The sequence below is a fragment of the Ceratotherium simum genome, chromosome 33 (assembly GCF_057802395.1).
Source record: "Ceratotherium simum simum isolate JZ-2026a chromosome 33, ASM5780239v1, whole genome shotgun sequence".
Classification (NCBI taxonomy): domain Eukaryota; kingdom Metazoa; phylum Chordata; class Mammalia; order Perissodactyla; family Rhinocerotidae; genus Ceratotherium; species Ceratotherium simum.
Window position 1 is genome coordinate 22,905,503 of NC_141932.1, and position 14,690 is coordinate 22,920,192.

At 50.4% G+C, this 14,690-nt stretch overlaps 1 protein-coding gene across 1 annotated transcript; it reads left to right on the forward strand.

Annotated features, from left to right (window-relative positions):
- Positions 1-45: 45 nt before the first annotated feature.
- Positions 46-7,405, forward strand: RINL (Ras and Rab interactor like). The gene is made up of 12 exons (XM_014796193.2): positions 46-80; positions 1,164-1,252; positions 1,453-1,612; positions 2,746-2,848; positions 3,784-3,856; positions 3,944-4,008; positions 4,291-4,440; positions 4,526-4,957; positions 5,348-5,671; positions 5,934-6,065; positions 6,202-6,365; positions 6,442-7,405. The coding sequence occupies exons 2-12, from the start codon at positions 1,203-1,205 to the stop codon at positions 6,487-6,489; spliced, it is 1,701 nt and encodes a 566-aa protein (XP_014651679.1). The 5' UTR covers positions 46-80; positions 1,164-1,202; the 3' UTR covers positions 6,490-7,405.
- The last annotated feature ends 7,285 nt before the right edge of the window (positions 7,406-14,690 follow it).

Below are 14,690 nucleotides of genomic sequence, written 5' to 3' on the forward strand. Positions count from 1 at the left end.
CCGCCTCTTCCCCCGGCCCACTCAGCTTCCTCTCTACGAGGAACACTTTCACTTCCTGCTACTCCAGGCCTCGAGAGCAGGTAGGGGCCCCCAGGGGCCGAGCAGCTGGCATCGTCACCCCCCACGGCCTCCATTTGGTATTGGGCAGCTGCCCCATCCCGCCCTGCCCAGCACCACCCACCTCCTCCTCCCCGCTCGTGGTACCCAGGCGAGCATCTGCCTCCCTCCCCCGCCCTCCTGCCTGCTCTCTCCCCGAGAGGGCACCTGCTTTCTGTTCCCCCTTCCTAACACCCTGGGCTTTGGGTCAGTGAGCTGACTGATTTGTTCAGCTGTTCATTATGCATCTCCTACACCCACCCCACGCAAGAATGGAAGCCCCCTTGAGTAGGGGCCTGGTCTGTCCATCACCCTTTTCCCGGGCACTGGCACCTAATTCTGGGCCTGTACTCAATAAATCCTTGTTGGATGGTGGAGGGATGCATGGACCCTCCCTTCCCGGACCCAGGTTTCCTACTCCTGGGACGGCTGCTGGGAAAATATGCAAAAATGCCCTCCTCAAGTGACAACCCACTGTCGGACTGTGTACCTGTGGGGTCTGATGGGTGGATGGACGGAGGGACAGAGAAAGCAGAGAGGAAAATGTCAATGGTGGAATCTAGGCAGCGGGGAAATGGATGATCTCTGCAAAATTCTTCCAGTTTTCCTGAATGTTTGAAAATTTTCATAATACAATGTTGGGGGAAGTATCTGAGGGCCCCTCTGGCCTGGGAAGGGAGGAGGGGATGCTGTGTGACAATGTGTCCTGGTTACGGAGTGCCCACTATGGCCGAGCCCTTTTCCAGGCACTGGGTTTCAGCAAGGGTAGTTATTCAGCTGATCCACATTTGTATGGCTGCTCCGGATGTTAAAATCTGAAATATTTCCCTACCACTTGGTAAATGGCTGTCATTTTGAGTCCCCTCTCCCCCGCCCCAAGACACACTGGCCTCCTTCCTGGGATCCCCAATGTCCGCACCATCCAGCCACTAAAGAATTAACACCTGCCACAGCAAGGGGTCTTGGGTCCATTCTGATTCGTCAGGGCTCTGCCATATTGGTTGTAAATATTTTGAATATTACTCCTGGGCTGGAGCAGCCTTGAGCCTTATCTTCCTCCCCTCCAGAGGCCTGACCATGGCTCGCTGGCCTCCCGCATCCTGAGGATGGCCTGGCCAGAGGACAAGGCCTTAGCAGGCCCCACCGACGGGAAGAGGTGAGGGCTGCTGGAGCTGAGATGTCCATCTCCTGTCCCTGGATTCAGAGCTCCTTCCACCTAATGCCTGCCCCCCACAGGACCCTGAGCCCTATCTCTGACCTTTGCCCTTGGGCTGTCCCTTCCTGCACCTTTGACCCCACCTCAGTGTCCACCCACCCACCTCTGACCCCTGGTCTCCTGGACCCTGCATGTCCCAGACTGGTCCCATCACAGACAAATGGAGCAGGCGAGATCACCTTAGGGGTCCTCAGGACCCCAGAGCCACTCCTTCGCCTGCAGAGGACATGGGGGGTGTGGCAGATCCCAGAGCTGGATGCCCAGGATGCAGAAGCCGTTCTGGAGCTGTGGCCACCAGGGGTGAGTACTCACAGCTGGGGACCCTCCCCATGACACTCTGGATCAGTCAGGACTCTGCTGGTTGCTAGTGACAAACACAATACAAACCAGGCAGACCAAAAAGTCTACTTATTGATTCAAATAACTGAAAAACCCAGAAGTAAAAGTAATTTCAGGAATGTGTGGATCCTGAGCATCAGACTACTTATAAATTTCTCTTCATTCCCTTGCTTGCCGTTGTTTTAAACTGTGGGGATTCTGAAGGTTTTGGGCTGCAAGTAACAAGCTCTGATTCTATAGTAGCTTAGATAAATAGGCGTGTATCTTTCTAACATAAACAGAAAGGCCGCTGCTGGCTCTAGTTCAGCAGCTTGGGTGACATCAAGGCCAGCTTCTCTGCAATTCTCTTGAACGTCCCTCATGGTCACCCAGTGGCTGCCCCAGCTCCAACCACACATGTGCATTCCAGGCAGGAGGAAGGGAAGAAAGGAGGCACCAATTGCATCTGTTTCTTTTACCAGGAAAAAAAAAAAAAAAGCCTTCACAATTGATTCAGAATATATGGATGGGGCCCAGGTAGCAATATTTTTAAAAGCGCACCTGGAGTTATACAGCCAGAGGGGAGAAGCTCTGCCTACATCAATCATTATCCATCTTCTGTGGCTGGGCATATTAATGCCCTGAACTGAGCTGGAGTTTTGCAAGGAATAGGGGATACATTTGGATAAGTTAACTAACAGGTCTACCAAGGCTTCCTCCTCAGGGGGGGCTCTCTCCTCGTGGTGGCAGAGATGGTTGGTCCCAGCTTAGGGCCACATCTCACCAGCTTAGCAACCCCAGTGTAAAAAGAGGCCTCCTTCCAAAGAGATCCAGCAAAAATCCTGTGGAAGGTTTCCATCGGCTGAGCTTGGTTCACACACCCATCTCTGAGCCAATCACAGTGGTCAGAGAGCACTGTCATCCTATTGGCTAGGTCAGGTCATGGACCCACCCCTAGGGCTTGGGGGGAGTTAGTCCCACCCACAGGGGCTGAGAACAGGGTTTCTCTAAAAGAAATTTGGGGTTTGGAACCCAAAATAAGGGAAACGGATGCTAGGCAGGCAAAAGCATCTACACAAATCCTCTTCAAGCTGACCTTTGCCTCCATCCCCCAGAGTTTCCTGGTCACAGGACATGACTCCAGCCAGGTCCTGGTGTTGAGGACAGGACCTTCACGAGGGGAAGTCAACACCTACCAGATCCGGAAGCTTCCTGGAGGTTAGGAGCCTACCCCGGGGTTTCCAGGCCACAGCAAATTTATCACCAAGAATGATCAGTTTTACTTCCAACATATCTCTTGAATCTTCCCAATTCTCTCTGCCTCCATCACTCTAGTCTGAGCCACCGTCACCTCCTGGCCAGACAATTGCATAGCTTCTTCTCTGGTCTCCCTGCTCCTACTCTTTCCTTCCTGCAATCCATTCTGAGCACGGCAGCCAAAGTGGTATTTTCACACATCAATCAGATGTTATATACTCCTGCCCCAAAACCTGCAAAGGACATGCAACATGCTTATATAAAATTTTAAACTCCAACATCATAAGGTGCTGTGTGATTGGTCCCTGCCCACCTCCCCATCGACGGCCCCTCATTCACTCTGCCCCAGCCGCACTGTCCTCTTCCCTCTTCCTTGAGCATGCTAAATGTGTCCCAGCTTCAAAGCCTCTGCATTTGTTCTCCCTGCATGAATGCCCCTCCTTGAATGGTTGGTTTGGTTTCCATCCTTCAGGCATCTGTGACCACCACAGCTCAGATAGCCCCTACTGACTTTCAATTGCTCCATTTCTTCCATAGCACTCAGTATAATGTACACATACCTTTATTTGTTTACTCATTTATTTTCTGTCTCCTTCCAGTAAAAGGTAAGCTATAGGGAGGCAGTGAATGTGTCTGCCTTTTGACAACTGCATCCCCAGTGCCTAGAGATGAATCGGGGCTCAATAAATATTTGTCTAATGAATGAATCCTATTTGGTGGCATAAGTGGGATGCAAGTATAAAGACACAAGAACAAATGGGGATTCTAAGAGGTAGAAATTTTCCTATTCTGAAGGTTCTTAGGGGGATGGCTGGACTGGGGAAGAGAGTCCCAGGAAAGAGAAGGCGGCCACCCCTCAGGTTTCCTAATTTGTCCCTCCTGGCCCCCTCCCCCAGGTGTGTCTCTGGAATCCTCTAACCTCTGCATGCCAGACCTGCTCCATCTCCTGGCCTTCCTATCAGCCAGCAGGTACAGGTCACCCATCAAAAGGGCTAAGGGGGCTCCTTCCCTAAGACACCCCACCCACATCGTGGCTCCCCCTGTATCTTTTCTCAGGGATGTTTTGCCCAGAACACTGCTCTTGCCTCCTCCCACTCTAGGGCCTGGAAACAAACACACAGGTGAGGCATGGTTCTCCAAGAGAGGGAGAGGCCAACTTTCCAGCCTCCTTGGCCCAGGAGGATGGCACTTGCGGGACCAGACTATTGGTCTTGAGGCAGGATAGGGATGGGGGTCTGAGAGAGCTGGGGAGGCTTGACTCCTGGGCCTGAGCGAGGAGGGGCCTGGGACCAAGCCTCAGCTCCTCCAGTAATAAGGCTGGGAATTAAGTGTCCTGGTGGCCCGAAGGAACCAGGGCTGGCCCCTCGGGCATCTGGGACACCTCACTTTCTGCTGGCCCTCAGATCCTCTGCAGACTGGCAGCATCCAGCTCAACACCTCAGGGAGGGTGCTCTCTCTGGTGAACAAGCTCTACCTGGAGACCCACGGAGGATGGAGGATGGACCAGATTCCCTCGGAGACACCTCCAGAGGCTGCGGAGAAACACAGTCCAGGTCAGCTGGGCAGGGCCCTGGGCCCCTGAGGGATGAGGGAGCTGCTGCTGCTGTTCTGTGGGTCCAACCCTCTCCCCACATCCAGCCCCCAGGAACCCCACCCCTCACCGAGTCTCCTGGGTGGAAGGCCCACTCAGCCCGGAAGTACAGCATCCTGGGCCAGCTCTGACCGTCCTGGTGGAGGAGAAGGAGGAGGAAGGGGAGGAGGAGGAGGAGGAGGATGAAGAGGATGACTACAAAGAGGAAGAAGAAGGACCTGAGGATGTGCTCACCCGGCACATCCGGGCTCTGGCCAGGGCCCGGAGCAGCTATGTGGCCAGGCAATTCCGGGTCCTTCGTGCGCGCCTCACCTCGGATGCTAGGGGCCCCCACAGGCCTGGGGACCCGGCCACAGAGCTGCTCCAGGATGTGCGGCACCTCCTTATGGACCTCCAGGAGCACTTAGCCAAGGACCCGGATGTCAGGGCTGTCTTTGGAAGCAGGGGGCCTGGGGTCGCCCATAAGGACGAGGATCTCGGTAATGAAGAGGACTGGGAGGGAACTTACGGCCACGCCCTGAAGCCCCACAGGTTCACATGTGGCATCTCCTGGCCCTACATACGTGTTCACACCCAACTTCATTCTCTCCCCCCATGTGCACACACACGCCCTTTCCTACACAGAGTAGTAACACCTGTTCTGTTCCCCACTGATCTATCTCACACGTGTGTGACAGCCATGCTCCCTCTCCCGCTCGCGTATTCACACCCAGGCTCCCTCTTCCACACGTGTTCACACCCACGTCTACACTTGTGGGTGGCCAGAAGCTAGGGAGGGGTGGCGGTCAGCCAGGGTGGGTCTGCGGAGCGAGTGGGTGGGCGTGGGTCAGCGTGGCGACCCTTCCCTCACCCACCCCAACCCCTCGCAGGCCCCGCGGTGGAGGCGGCCTTGTGCCGGGCCGTGCTGGCGCCGCTGAAGCCTGCCCTGTGGACGCGACTGCGCACGCTCCGAGCCCCGGAGCTGCGGCGACTGCAGCGGCGACAAATAGCCCTGCGGGAGGGGGCGGGGCCTCCGGGCGCGCAGGGGGCGGGGCCTGGGGGACCGAGCCCCGCCCCGGCCTCCTCCCTGCGGAGCCGCATCCACACGCGCCTGGAGTATTTCCATGCCGCCTACTCCCCACGCCGCAAGGTGGCGCTGCTGCTGGCGATGTGCAGTGACATCTACGCCGGCTTGGCTCAGGGTGAGAACCAAGGTAAAGGCGGCGTCTGCGTCTACCTGGATGTGGAGTGGCTTGAGGGTGGCCGGAGCCAAGTAGGAGGCGCCTGTGCACGCACGTCGAGGGGAGAGGGTGGCATGCTCTAGTGCGAGGCGTCTACGCGGGCCTGGGGATCTGGAATGAGGCATCTGCATGCGCACCAAGGTGAAGGGCAGCCAGCGCGCGCGGTTCTGGGGATCAGATGGAAGGTGTCCGCACGCCCCCATCCACTTCAGAGCCTGTCCTCCCGCTCCCCCAGAGCCCCTGGGGGCCGACGCCTTCCTGCCGGCGCTGACGGAGGAGCTGATCTGGAGTCCGCACATTGGGGAGACGCAGCTGGACGTGGAGTTTCTTATGGAGCTCTTGGATCCGGATGAACTACGGGGAGAAGGTGAGCCCCCATCCCCAGAGCGCCGGGACCCAACAGGGGGCGCCCCAAACAGCCTCGCCCTGCAGCAGCAGGGAAGGGGGACCTGGGGCGACCAGGGGAGCCGAGAGAGCTGCGCTGACCCCCGTCTTGCCCTTAGCCGGCTACTACCTCACCACGTGGTTTGGGGCCCTGCATCACATTGCCCACTACCAGCCCGACGCGGGCCGCGCGCCCCAGGGGCTCAGCTCCGAGGCCCGCGCCTCCCTGCGCCAGTGGCACAGCCGGAGGACGCTGCACCGCCAGGCGGGCGCCGGAGCACAGGTGACCGCGCGTGCCGACCGTGGGTGGAGGCGAGGGCTGGACCTGTTCCCTTTCTGACCCGGGCCTCTCCCTACAGACCGACCTGCCCTTTGAGGAACCGTGGGCGATAGAGACTGTGCGGTGAGATCAGTGATGATTAGGGCCCTCAAGCCCTCCTGCTGCTCAAGCAAGGTGCGAGAGGCACCTGGGACAGCACGGACTTCTGCCCCCTGTCGTTTAGGGACAGCAAGGGGGAGGGCCTCCCAGGAAAAGGGAGCAGGCCCACCTCTGGGCCTTTGCATTGGCTGTTCCTACTTCCTGCAGTGCCGTTCCCTAACATCCACACTGCTCCTTCCCTCCCTTCCTTCAGGTTTTAAGGCAGATGTCACCTTCTCAGTGAGGCTCGTCCAGGCACCCTTGCCTAAAAATGCACCTCCTCATGTCTGACCCTCCAAAAGATGTCCACCTCCTAATCCCGAGAGTCTGTGAATATCTCACCTTATATGGTAAAAGGGACTACATGTGTGATGAAGTTAAGGATCATGAGATGGGGAGATTATCCTGGATTCTGTGGGTCCAATCACAAGGGTCCTTATGAGAGAGAGGCAAGAGGGTCAGAGTCAGGGAGAGGGATGTGAGGATGTGAGCAGAGGTCGGAGTGACCACCAGGAACCGAAGAATGCAGACACCCTCTGAAAACACAAGGAATGGATTTTCCCCTGGAAACTCCAGAAGGAACTCAGAGAAAGTTCCAGAAGGAACTTTGATTTTTAGGCCCTTAAGACCTATTTTGGACTTCTGACCTTTAGAACTGCAAGATAATAAATTTGCGTTTTTTTTAAACCACCAAGGTTGTGGTCGTTTGTTACAGCAGCCACAGGAAATTAATACACTCCCTTACTCTGACCTTTATTTTTTTCCATAGAAGCTATCACTCCCCCACATACCATATAATATACTTATTTATTGTGTTAATTATCCATAGTCTTCTCCCTCCCCTTAGAACAGCACTGTCCAGTAGAAATACAATATAAGCTACACATGTAATTCTAGATATTCTAGTAGCTACATTAAAAGAAAACTAAAAAGAAACAAGTGAAATTAACTTTAATAACATATTTGGTTTAACCCAATATATCCCAAATATTATCACTTCAACGTGTAATCAATATTAAAAAAATTACTGAGATATTTAACATTATTTGTGTGTGTGCTACATATTCAAAATTGAGCGTGTATTTTACACTTCAGCAAATCTAAACTTGGAGTAGCCACATTTCAAGGGCTCAGTAGCCACACAGGGTTCGTAGCTACCATTTTGGATGATGCAGCCTTAGAATGTCTGCTCCCAGAGGCTAGGGATCTCTGTCTTGTTCATAGCTGTATCCTCAGAGCCTAGACAAATGTCTGGCACACAGTAGGTATTCAATAAATGCTTGCTGACTGATTCAATGAGCAAAGTTTCTGTGGTGAGCTGAAAATGGCTCCCCAAAAGATATCCACATCCTAATCTCTGGAACCCCAGAATGTTACCTTATTTGGAAAAGAGTCTTTGCAGTTGTTATTAAATTAAGTATCTTAAAAGGGGGAGATTATCCTGGTTTATCCAAGTGCGCTCTAAATGCAATCACATGTATCCTTATAAAAGGAAGGCAGAGGGAGATTTGACACAAACAGGAGAAGGTGATGTGGAGACAGAGCAGAGAGATTTGAAGGTGCGGGCCTTGAAGACTGGGGGGATGCAGACGCAAGCCGAGGAGTGCTGGCAGCCCCCAGAAGCTGGGAGAGGCAAGGAACAGACTCTCCCCTAGAGCCTCCAGAGGGGGTGGGGCCCTGCCGACACCTTGATTTCTGCCCAGTGATACTGATTTCGGACTTCTGGCCTCCAGAACCGCGAGAGAATAAATTTCTGTTGTTGAAGCCAAAGTTGTGGTCATTTGTTACCGCAGCCAGAGGGAACGAATGCAGTTTCTCAGCACTTAATTTAAAAAAGAGAAAGATAGGAGCAGAATTAACACCCAACTCAGTCTCATTCTAGCAACAAGGGACGCTCATCAGCAGATACACGAATTAACTAGAAAAATAGGAGAAGCCCTCTCAATCCATCTCACAAAGAGACACCTTGCTATTAAAATTTTATATTTTACACTTGATAATGATCAAAATTTTGTAATTTTAAACGTCAACTAAAAAACGTACCAAAGAAGAGAGATTTTTTTGGCAATTGTTTTTGAAAGCCAAAAATCTTGAGGATGGCTGCACTCAGCAGTGAGGCAGGGACTGGGGGAACGGCGGGATGCAACCTCTGATCTTACGTTCATACAGAACTGAGGGGGCTGGCCTAGCCCCGGTGGCCGAGTGGGTGGGTTCCAGGCGCTCTGCTTTGGCAGCCTGGGCCTGGGCTCGGACCAACACCACTCTTCTGTCAGTGGCCATGCTGTGGTGGCGGCCCGCATAAAAAAAAAAAAAAAAAAGAACTGAGGAGGCGGCCGGACCCCAGGAGATATGAGGGGATCATCTCCTTCAAGAAAGAGCCAATTTCCAGGGCAAGCAGGATGCCAAGAATTTCATCATATATATTTTGTGTGTATGTATGTATGTATATATGTATGTATATATTTTTAATTTATTTTTAAATTGTAATAAAAAACATAACATAAGGTAAAGTTTACTCTCAACTATCTTTACGTGTACAGTTCAGTAACATTAACTATATTCACATTGTTGCGTGACAGATCTCCAGAACTTTTTCGTCTTGTAAATCTGAAACTATACCCATCGAACACAACTACCATTCTACTTTCTGTTTCTATGACTTTGGCAACTCCAGATATCTCATATAAGTGAAATCATAGTTCTATTTGTCTCTTGGTCAACTCGCTTATTTCACTAAGCATAATGTCCTCAAGCTTCATCGTGTTGTAGGGTGTGACAGAATTTCCATCTTTTTGAAGACTGAATAATAACTCCACTGTCTGTATATACCACATTTTGTTTTCCAGTTGTCCCTCTATAGGCATTTGGGCTGCTCCCATCTCTTGGCTATTGTGAATAATGCTGCAGTGAAAAAGGGGCTGCAGATATCTTTTCTAGATCCTGATTTCATCTCTTTTGGATAGATACACAGAAGTAGAATGGCCAGTTTGTATGGTAATTCTATGTTTAATTTTTTGAGGAAGCTGTAAACTGTTTTCCATAGCAGCAGCACCATTTTACATTCCCACCAACCATGCACAAGGGTTCTGATTTCTCCACATCCTCACCAACACTTACTTTCTGCTTTTTTGATAGTAGCCATCCTAATGGGTCTGAGGTGACATGCCCATTGTTGTTTTGATTTGCATTTCTCTAATGATTCGTGATGTTGAGCATCTTTTCATATGCTTGTTGGCCATTCGTAGATCATCTTTGGAGAAATGTCTACTCAAGTCCTTTGCCCATTTTTAAATTGGGTTATTTGGGTTTTTTGTTGTTGTTGAGTTGAAGGAGTTCGTTATATTCTGGATGAGTATGTCTGGAGGACAGTCCCACTTTCTGGATTCGTCTGGTGTTTCCTCATGGTTAGATTCCAGGCCTGCAGATAAGGGACAAATACTGCAGAGGGGACACTGTGTCTCTCTCAGGACATCCCATCAGGGGCCCCATGATCAGCGATGCTAACTCTGCCCATCGAGTTAAGGAGTACATTAATTTGATCGGGCTGCCATGACAGAATGCCACAGACTGGTGGTTAAAGAACAGAAATCTGTTTTCTCACGGCTCTGGAGGCTGGAAGTCTGAGATCAAGGTGTCGGCAGGGGTGATTTCATTCTGAGGCCTCTCTCCTCAGCTTGTAGATGGACCTTTTCCCCCTTCGTCTTCACATGGTCTTCCCTCCGTGCGTAGGTGTCCTAATCTCTTCTTATAAGGACACCACCCATCATGCCTTAGGGCCCACCCCTCTGACCTCATTTTAACTTAATTACTTCTTTAAAGGCCCTTTCTCCAAATACACTCACATTCTAAGGTACTAGGGGCTAGGACTTCAACATACAAATTTTGGGGGGAACATAATTCAGCCCATAACAGGCAGTGACTGCCAGATCTCTCCCCCTTTGAATTATGATGTCATCTGTGGGTGGCACCTTGAGACCCTGTGAACAACCTGTCCCCCAACGAGCTGTCACCCCATGCTTTCAGCACCTCCTTTGGATCCTTGCTGAATCGTCGGATTTATTTGTGCTATTAGATTCTATTTAGGGCAGTTGACACTGGTTTTCCACTTCCTGCAGTGAAATAACACTTCCTGTTTAAATAAATGTGTTAAATAAATAAAAAAAAAAAACAGTGAGTTGATTTAAAGCACACTACTAAGTAGCTAAGTGTACTGGTGAGGTGTAGATATGCGACAAAGTGTGGGAAAGTGAGACTCCAACGGCAGATGTTCGGGGTAGCACTGGCTTATGGCTCTGGGGACACAGTCGGCCTCTTGTTCACTCTGGCACTCTGGGCTTTGTGCTGGACGCCTCCTCTTGGGCTCCTACTCCCATAGTGTCCCAAACTGGCCACAGCATCTCCCCCAAACCTGCTCTTCCTTCTAGTCTCTTTCTCGGGGGGCCCTCATGATCCCTTAGTCCTAGGCCAGAGCCCTGAGCCTCATCCCGGGCACCTCCCTCTCCCCGCTCCCTCCCGCCCCATCCTCCCCTTCACGGCCACATCCCGGTCCAGCCCCAGCCTCCCGCGCTCCTCCTGGCTCCCAGTCCTGGGGATGCCCTCCAATCCCCACCCACATGGTAGCCAGAAGGATATTTTAAAAATAGATCATAGGTCCACCTCTCAGGCCAGAACTTAGGTTTGCAAGAAACATAATTTTATTTTCTACTTTTTGATATCTAAGTTGAGCCCTTGTCCCACCATAATGGGAAGAAATTTTAACCTGGGAGGAAAATTTAATCCTTTTTAACACCATAAGCCCCCCACCTCCCCCTGGTTTGTCATAGGTCCTGTTCACAGAAGTCACCTGGAGACAACTCACCCTGCTGATCTTGAGGCCTCTTCTCATCTGCAGCTCCACTGTTTTCCGAGGTTAGAGGTCACATGGTTCCCTCTCGCTCCAGGTCAAAGCCTGAGTCCTTCCCGGGGCCCTCGAGGCCCACGAGGCCCCACACGACCTGCCAGACTCTCATGTCCTCTCACTCACCTGCTCCAGCCTCCCGGGCCTCCTCACTGTTCCCCACACTTGCCAGGTACCTGCCCACCGCAGGGCCTTTGTTTGGCTTTCCTCTGCCTGGAGCATCTTCCCCAGATGCGTGCATGTCTGACTCCTTTGCCTCTTGCAGTTTTGCTCAAGTGTCACCCTCTCTATGACCTCCTGAAAAGTATCACCTCCCTTCCTGTTTTATTTTTAATCTGCTACTATATATCAATGGTTCGCAGCAGCAACTTGTTAAAAATGCAAATTCTAGAAATAAACCCTCACGTGTATGGTCAAATGATTTTCGGTAAGGGTGCCCAGGTCATTCAATGGGGAAAGGACAATCTTTTCAATAAATGGTGTTGGGAAAACTGGATGGATATCCATGTGCAAAAGAATGAAGTTGGACCCTTATTTAACACCATATACAAAAATTACCCTAAAATGGATCAAAGACCTAAATTTAAGAACTAAAACTAAAACTCTTAGAAGAAAGGATAGGGGAAAGCTTCATGACATTGGATTCGGCAATGATTTCTTAGATATTACACCAAAAGAATAGGCAACAGAAGAAAAGATAAATTAGACTACATCAAAATTCAAAACTTCTGTGCATCAAAGGAAACAACCAACACAGTGAAAAGGCAATCCATGGAATGGGAGAAAATATTTGCAAATCATAAGGGGTTAATATACAGAATACACATAGAATTCCTAAAATTCAGCAGCAACAACAACAAAAAAACCCAACTTAAATAGATATTTCCCCAAAGAAGATACACAAATGGCTAATAATACTAAACATCGTTAGTCATTAGTGAAATGCAAATCAAAACCACAGTGAGCCACCAGTTCTTGCCTGTTGAGGAACACCGTATGTTTTGCCTGTTTTTTCTCTGGCTCCCCCCACCGTAGAAAATAGCTAATGCTTAGTGGCTTGCATGCCTGTTGGAAGAGGTAATCAAGAGGATGTGACCGCTCATTGACCCGTGAGCTGGACCCGGGCCATCAGAGGCTCCTCAGCCCCTCCCCTGTGCTTGGAATGTACTTCTGCTCACCTTTCCCACGGTGGGAGCTGTTCCAAGGACACAGCCTTGAGAGAGTAAGGTGCTGTTGAGACCATCTGGATGGTACATGTGACTGAGCCCAGTTAAGTTTCTATATAAACTTTTAAGATTCCAGTGGGTGGGTGCAGAGATCTACTTATCTTGTGGTTGCCCAAGATAAGCCTCCTAAGTAAGTTCTCCTGCTTATTAAACCAGCCACCTACCAATCCGGAGAGGTCTGCCTCTTTCATCCGTCTCTCCTTGCCCTTTGTGTACAGGGGCCAATTTATGAACCAACACTTGGCAAGCCAGCCTGGAGAACAAAGAAATGGACCTTGGGAAAGAGCCATCTGCATAGGAAATCCTAAGCTGGCCATCGACCTCCACGTAGGGAGGGGTTCCTGTATGTTAGATGCTTGTGGACTACCACGAGAGTACAGGGATACCCCCAAAATGCCAGCTGGTCTAATGCGCTTGTTTGAGGAACTGTGCATAGTGCACTGCAGCCAAGAAGGGAAGTGAAAGGCTGCTGCAGGGCTGGCCTCTACTGTGGGCGGTTCAGCTGGCCACTGGTTCCCAACTAGAGGCTGAAACTTAAGCTAGAAAGTTAGAAGAAGAGCTGAAGTTAGAGAAGGACACGTGGTTGTTCACTACTCTGCTGGGCTCAGGGCTGGCAGACAAGGTGGGAGAGCAGAATAGTAAGTGGAGACCTCACTGTGCCATTTTGCAAAGCTAGGAGTGTGCAAGCTGCCACAGATTAAGATCTGAGCACTTGAGGCCGGCACTGTGGCTTAGCAGTTAAGTGCACGTGCTCCGCTACTGGCGGCCCGGGTTCGGATCCCGGGCGCGCACCGACACACCACTTCTCCGGCCATGCTGGGGCCGCGTCCCACATACAGCAACTAGAAGGATGTGCAACTGTGACATGCAACTATCTACCGGGGCTTTGGGGGGGGAAAAAAGGAGGAGGATTAGCAATAGATGTTAGCTCAGAGCAGGTCTTCCTCAGCAAGAAGAGGAGGATTAGCATGGATGTTAGCTCAGGGCTGATTTTCCTCACAAAAAAAAAAAAAAAAAAAAAGATCTGAGCACTTGTGACAAAGCCTGATTGAGACACTAAGAGGTAGAATTCCTGGGAGGACAGCAAAGGGGAGGATGTTGTGGTGATTGACAATGAAAGAGACAGAGTGCCCCATGCCATCCAACCCATAATACAAAGGAAAAATTTTAAATAGTAATTACCCTAGACTTCCAATAATGGAGAAATATACCCCAAAACTCCTAGGAGAAAACTTGCATTCTTTCTCTATCCCTTGAAGTTGTAAATCTTATCATGTCTTTGAAATGTAAACACTGCCAATGACTGCCTGAGACTGAAGAAAAAAGGGGGGGAAGAGGCTTTTTAAAATACAAACTGCTAGGGCTGGCCCCGTGGAGTAGCGGTTAAGTGCGCGTGCTCCACTGCTGGTGGTCCGGGTTCGGATTCCAGGCGCGCACCAATGCACCGCTTGTCAGGCCATGCTGTGGCAGCGTCCCATATAAAGTGTAGGGAGATGGGCATGGACGTTAGCTCAGGGCCAGTCTTCCTCAGCCAAAGAAACAGGAGGATTGACATGGATGTTAGCTCAGGGCTGATCTTCCTCAGAAAAAAAAACAAAAACAAAAAAACTGCTGAGGCTCACTTGCCCAAAATCCAGCCCACAGCCTCCAAAAGATTACTCGTCAAGGGCTAAAGTTTTGGAATGAAAGCTATGGGGTCTCCGTTTGTGTTGTCTGTACGTTTACGTGTGTCTGTGGATATATGTGACGTACGAGTGATGTTTTTCTACTTCTGGGAGGTATTGCTAAAATTAATTTGTAAAAGAGCTCTATTTAATTGGCTGAAAGAAAAATAAGTTTTAATATCAGTAGTGTATTTCTGTAAAACTGAAACTTAATTTTCTTTCATCTGGTAAAAGGACAAAGTTTTCTTGGACTATTGGTCTCTTCTTGATGGGATTGTGAAAAATTTTTCTTACCTTTTAAGGAATCTGCCTGGAAGACAAAGATTCTGTGTTTTATCAAAACAGTTTCCTGTGCTTTGTCTTGTCTTTATCAGGTCTTTGATTACTTAAGAAAACGGAGTCT

What these genes read in the sequence shown, in the direction of transcription:
- RINL (XM_014796193.2), top strand. Translation starts at nt 1,203, where the DNA reads ATGGCCTGGCCAGAGGACAAGGCCTTAGCAGGCCCCACCGACGGGAAG. An exon ending in TGGAGCTGTGGCCACCAGGG is followed by an intron (nt 1,613 to 2,745) that starts GTGAGTACTCAC and finishes TCCATCCCCCAG; the next exon opens with AGTTTCCTGGTCACAGGACA. An exon ending in GCCTTCCTATCAGCCAGCAG is followed by an intron (nt 3,857 to 3,943) that starts GTACAGGTCACC and finishes ATCTTTTCTCAG; the next exon opens with GGATGTTTTGCCCAGAACAC.